Source organism: Condylura cristata, unplaced genomic scaffold, assembly GCF_000260355.1.
Source record: "Condylura cristata isolate star-nosed mole 26May11 unplaced genomic scaffold, ConCri1.0 scaffold00042, whole genome shotgun sequence".
Taxonomy (NCBI): Eukaryota; Metazoa; Chordata; class Mammalia; order Eulipotyphla; family Talpidae; genus Condylura; species Condylura cristata.
The window spans coordinates 3,742,893-3,748,681 of NW_004567143.1; the positions used below are offsets into that span (position 1 = coordinate 3,742,893).

Consider the following 5,789-nt stretch of genomic DNA (forward strand, 5'->3'; position numbering starts at 1 on the left):
AGTGGGCCGTGCTGGGGACGCTGCTGCAGGAGTACGGGCTGCTGCAGCGCCGGCTGGAGAACATGGAGAACCTGCTGAGGAACAGGAACTTCTGGGTGCTGCGGCTGCCGCCTGGCAACAAAGAAGAGACCCCCAAGGTAGGCCAGTGGAGGCGTGGGGGGCCAGGCCGCGCGCGCCTGCTGCTTCTGCTTTGTGGTGAGACCGAATGGCTGCCTTTCCGTCACGGCTGTGACTAGAGGTCCGTGTGTGACATTTGTGATTTCAGGTGTCCAGGTCCCTGGAACACGATGGAGTCTGTTTTTCAGAGCGGGAGTGGGAAAATCTGGAGGACTGGCAGAAGGAGCTGTACAGGAATGTGATGGAGAGCAACTATGAGACGCTGGTGTCTCTGAGTAAGTGGCGGCCTGAGGGGCGGCCCAGGCTGCGCCTGGGTGCTGTGTGGCTTCTGGCCCTGCTGGCCTGGGCGGGACACTCGGGAGTCCTCTGGCCCTCAGTTTACGAGCACCTGGAGAGGGCCGCTGCTGCGGCTGCCTTGCTCGGCCCTCTTGGCCGCGGCCACCGGTGCCGAGGTGCTCTCGCGTTCGTGTAACGCGCCGCGGGGCCTCGCGCCGGCTTTCCCCCTTCAGACCATTTTTACTTCAAACAAGAAACCCGTTGTTACCAGTGGGCTGCATCAGCTAAGCTAAGCATTTTTCTTGGTGCTCGGCTGGCATTGTACCTGCTCACTGTTGGTCAGAAGCGCTGCTGAATAGACACACGTCTCTGAGGACGAGATAGAGGCTGTCAGATAGCAAGTGTGCTTTGTTTGGTGAACACTCTGGAAGCGTAGGCCTGTGGGGGCGTCAGGAAGGCCAGTGTGATTGGGGAGGGAGGTGGCCTGTGGGTCAGAGGGGGACTGCGACCTCGGCAGGTGGCGTGTCCTTTCCTTGTGCCTCATGAAGCAATAGGTGCAGGGTGGCACTAGATGCCCTTAAAGGCAGCAGCGCGTGACACCGGTTCCTGTGAGAGCTGGCGTTGGGGCGAAGGGTGCTGCACCTGGGGCCTGGCCCCCAGGCTGCAGTGACCGGTGACGGGACCTCTGGAAAGTGGCCGTCTGAGTAGATGGCTCAAGCTGACCTCATTTTCTAATGGTCTCGAGCTGCTAGGGTGAAGGGACGAGACCAGTAGCCTTGCATCTTGGAAGCCCCCGACATCGGTCACCTTGTTCCCACGAGTGGCAGGTGCACGTGAGCTCACACTTGGCTGTTTCTGCCCAGAGGTCCTTGGCCAGCCAGAAGGAGAAGCGGAGTTGGGGACAGAGGTGCTGGGTGATTTGGAGGAGGAAGGTGCTAGTGATGTCCACTCAGGTAAGCGCCCAGAATATTCCCCCACCCTCCTTGCTCCTGAAGCCTGCAGTGAGGCTCCCAGGCTGAACTGCAGCCCCCGATGATGCATGCCCTCGCCAGGCCTCACCGCCCCAGATCTGTGTGGTCGGGTGAGCTCCTGTTTCGCGCGCCCGGCCCCCTGCCCCGCGATGTCCGCGGATCAGGACCATTTCGGCCTCCTTCATGCCCCAAAGCAGCGTGCCCGGCCTTAGTCTGAACCGCTGGAGACTGACGCTAGGTCAGTCTGCTCATCAGGAGTGAGGCTGACCGGTCGGGGGAGGCGTTTGCTAGCCAGGTGGCTTGGGGAGATTACATGGAAAACCAGAGCTGGATGGATGATGTTTTGTTTTTAATCATTCAGATCTTTTATTTTGAACACTTCAGTAGAGTTGTTAAGAGTATATGCTTTTCACGGGGACTGAATCCAGGTTTGTGGGCAGCTACAGTGGTGACACTGCTCGGTAGGAGTAGACATCCCGATGCCACAGCGCGCTCTACCCAGCGTGCCGTGCTGTCAGGTGTTGGGCCCTGGCCGGTCTCGTCCCCTCTTTGACGTGAGCCTGGCTCCCAGATGTCTGTTAGCTGGGGAGAAGCCGAAGGGGACACGCTGTGACCTGTCTTCTCTCTCTTGGCACAGAAGGGGTCATGACCAAACAGGAGCTGCAGTTCGCGCAGGGTGGCTCCGCAGGCCCCCCCGGAGAGTCTTGGGGCGCAGCCGAGGAGCAGGCTTTCCCGAGCCCGGAGCAGGCTGGGCTCTGGGGCGGGCAGGGCGGCTCCTTCCTCTTGGAATCAGACCCCAGGGACTCGGGTCCAGAGGAGCCCGCCGAGGGCAGTGGGGACCCGCGAGGCAGTGGAGCCCCGGGCAGCCCGCCGGAGCAGACAGCTCCCCGGCAGGCCCAGCTGGCTCGGGAGTGTGGGCCGGGCCTGACTCTGCAGAGGGGCGCGCCCAGCCCCCACGAGTGCGCGCAGTGCGAGATCAGCTTCCGCTCCGAGCAGCTGCTGGCCGCACACCTGCGGACCCACTCGGCGTGGGAGTCTTGCCCCGCCGCTGAGCCCGAGGGGAGCCTGAGACCCAGGCCCCGGCTGCAGCCGCAGCCCAGGAAGGCAAAGCTGCACCAGTGCGGCGTGTGCCAGCGGAGCTTTGGCTGCAGGCTGAGCCTGGTCGCCCACCAGCGCTGCCACCTGCAGGGGGCGCCGAGTGCCGGCCCCCGGGGCCAGGAGCGCTTCTCGCCCAACAGCCTGGTAGCGCTGCCCGGCCACATCCCATGGAGGAAGAGCCGCGGCTCCCTCATCTGCGGCTACTGCGGCAAGAGCTTCAGCCACCCGTCCGACCTCGTGCGGCACCAGCGCATCCACACGGGCGAGCGGCCCTACCGCTGCCCCGAGTGCGAGAAGAGCTTCGTGCAGAAGCAGCACCTGCTGCAGCACCAGAAGATCCACCAGCGCGAGCGGGGCGGGGCGGCCCCTGGGCCGGGCAGGCCCAACGGCCTGCTTTAGGGACGCCAGCCCCTTGCCCGTTGGGGGGCGGAGGGGGCTGGCGTTGGTCCCCCTGAAGAAACCCAGAGCAGAGTCAGGGACTGACTTCTCCCGAGAAGAGTCATTTTGCTCGGCCTTGTCTCAGCCGGGCAGCACCAGGCTGAGGCCGAAGGTGGCCTGAGGCCACGGGAGGGTGTGTCCAGGGCCCAACCGCCCAGGCCGTCTGTCCCCTGCTGTCGCTGCACCTTCAGGCCTCGGGCGCCCTGTCTTGCTGGGGCCTCTGGCCGGGCACCCCTCTGACCGCAGGACCGCAGGGCTGCGGCGGGTTCCAGGCTCTTTATTCGTGCGGGTCTCCGGGGGCTGCGTGGGCCAGGGCGCGAGCCGGGCCTGGGAGGCGCGGCCTCCATCTCTTCTTTTGTAGTCCTTTGTTAATAACAAGTAGAAGACGCGATGTAAGTGAACTGCTTACCTGCTCTGAGGAACCTTTTTGGAATTAGATTTTAGTTGATTAAAATATACGTAGTCTGACACTTGTTTTCTGAGCTTCCAGAGTTGCAGAAGTTGTTCCTGACACGAGGACTGGGCTCCCCTCTACGAGGGGTCATTTACGGGGCTCTTTTAGCCCACCACACTGACAGGCCAGAGACCAGGGACAGCGTGCCGGGCTCCTCCTCTTGGGGGTCCTGGGCGCTTCAGTGGGGCTAACCGAATCCAAAGGAGCGAGAGGGAGAGTAGGGAGGCCCCAGGGCCTCTGCTGCGGTCGAGGCTGTAAGGGAGCTGAGCAAGGCGCTGCCTCAGGGAGTCGGGTTCCTCCCCGCGGCCCTCTCCTTGCGGCCAGACCCTGCGCGGGCCTCGGGGCTCCCTCGGAAGCTGGTTCACTGTGTGCCGGTGGCGGTCTGAGTCTGCTCCCCACACAGGCTGCCTCCTCGGTGCTGGGGGTGACTTGTCCTCCATATTGGTTCTGGGAGCGAGCTGGTGGGGACAGAGTGCACAGCGGCCGTCCCAAGAGTGCTCAAGACCTGCCCTGCCCGTAGGGGCCGGCAGTGGCCCTGGGCATGTGGGAGTGCCCCTGTGATGACTTGCCGTTGCCTAAATAAAACTCACTACTAGCAAAAAACAGTGCTGTGTCGGTTTTTCTTGAAGCCTCCTGGGGCCCAGCAGGAGGCCCCGAGCCTCGCCAGCCCTGCCAGGACGGGGCGTGGGTGCGGACACGCAGGGACACAGGCTGCAGACCTCTGGGGCTGGCTCGGGAAGGCGGGAGGTCGAGGTCGCAGGTAAACTGGGCGCCCACGCGGGGAGTCCCGGGGCGCCGCAGCAGGGGTGGGTCTGCGTGCTGAGCGGGCGTGTAGGAGTGAACGCCCTGACAGCACCCGCTGGCGACTTCAAGTGCTAATGCGAGGCTGGGGGAAAGCAGGTCTCCCACGCGAGGGAGTGGGCTTTGGGGAAGGAGCCAACGCAAGAAATGGAAGTTAGCCCCATTGATGAGGCCTGGACTGTGCTGTTCTGGGAGCCGCGTGGAGGGCCAGCCTGCGGCAGCACCAGCAAGCACTCAGGGCGTGGCTGCTCGGCGTGGCTGCTGCGCCCTCGGCCGCCTGCCAGCCCAAGCTGTTACGCTTCCACGTAGCGGGTACTGGAACAGGAGCCCAGAGTCCATGCCAGGGCGGGCTTCGGGAGGAAGGGTGGTCACACGCGCCTACAAGACGCCCCTCCGAGGCCTTTATACCTCGGCGAGGGTTCGCGTCTCAATGCACATTGCATAAACGCCCGGATGGGGGGGGCGAGCTGCCCATTCCCGTGGCCTGTGTGGGGTGGGCCCACTTGGAGTGACGCCAGGCTCAGCAGCCCGGCTGGCTCAGTGACCAGCAGGGTCAGGGCCAGTGCTGGAAATCCGTCTGACCCCTCCCCTTGGCCCCCAAAGAGCAAACTCACAACAGGTCACGCGTAAGGATTCAGGTGATTTTTACTTCTGTTAGGACTAAACCTGACCTGACCCCAGATTGGTATGTTCGGAAATCCTGTCACGGTGTCAAGTTTGGGGAATTTTGCTCCCCGATACAGTTGTACAATCAGCAGGGGATGGGAGGCAGCTGCGGGCGCCCGAGGCTGGCCACGGTTCACACGCGGCCCGCGCCGGCGGAGGTAGAGCTGCGTGTTGGTGCTGGAAGGGCCGATTCTGGCCGGCTGTGGCCTGCTTAGACCTGTAAGCTCGAGCCGGCCCAGCGGTCTGCGTTAACCAGCAGCTCAGGTGAGCATGGTCGGCCAGCACCTGAGGCCGACGGCTCACGGAAGGCAGGCCGCGGAGTCCAGCTCGCCAGAGTGATGGCACGCTCAGCGGAGCGGAACACCGAGATGCTGAGGTTGTCCTCGCCAACCCCTTCTCAGGCTCCTGTTGGCACAGGGCATTGCCGTAGCACTTTTCAGGTCACAACTTGCCAGAATTGTTTGGCCTTAATGTTGTCTGGCTGACCCGCACGTTCTAACGTCCTCAGCGCACTTTGCAAATTGCCTCTTTGGCTGGGGTTACTCCGGCGCGGGCCCCACGGGAGCAAAGCGGGAGCCTCCCTGACTGCTTGTGCCCGAAAGTCACACAGCTTCTAGCCTTGCCCCGAGTGCAGGTCAACCACGCAGGCAGTGTTCTCTCCTGCCCCCCCTCCCCCCCAAACCTGCGGTGGGTAAAGACTACAGGCTGACAGGGAGGTCAGGAGAAGACGGAAGATGGACCCCGCGGGGAATGCAGGGCACAGCTTTTACTCACTGATAAGCGCTTTTTCCAGAGTAGGGCCTTGGGTGCCATGGGCTAGACCAGGGCTGGCGCAGGGCAGCTGTGTCCCCCAGGGGAGGAGGAGACCCTGGATTCCCATAGGGACTTGGGGGGGCTGGCCATTCGATGGAACGGTTTTCAAACCCTTACCAGTTCGGGCCCTCAGCGCCGATTCTGGGCACAACATA

At 63.3% G+C, this 5,789-nt stretch overlaps 1 protein-coding gene across 1 annotated transcript in view; it reads left to right on the plus strand.

The window, feature by feature from the left end:
* ZNF212 (zinc finger protein 212) overlaps positions 1-3,945 on the plus strand; it is a 34,339-nt gene extending 30,394 nt beyond the window's left edge. Inside the window, exons 10-13 of the mRNA XM_012733846.1 lie at positions 30-137; positions 266-392; positions 1,257-1,346; positions 2,002-3,945. Coding sequence (XP_012589300.1) covers positions 30-137; positions 266-392; positions 1,257-1,346; positions 2,002-2,861 — 1,185 coding nt within the window. The 3' untranslated portion in view covers positions 2,862-3,945. The remainder of the gene's footprint in view (positions 1-29; positions 138-265; positions 393-1,256; positions 1,347-2,001) is intronic.
* Positions 3,946-5,789: the final 1,844 nt, after the last annotated feature.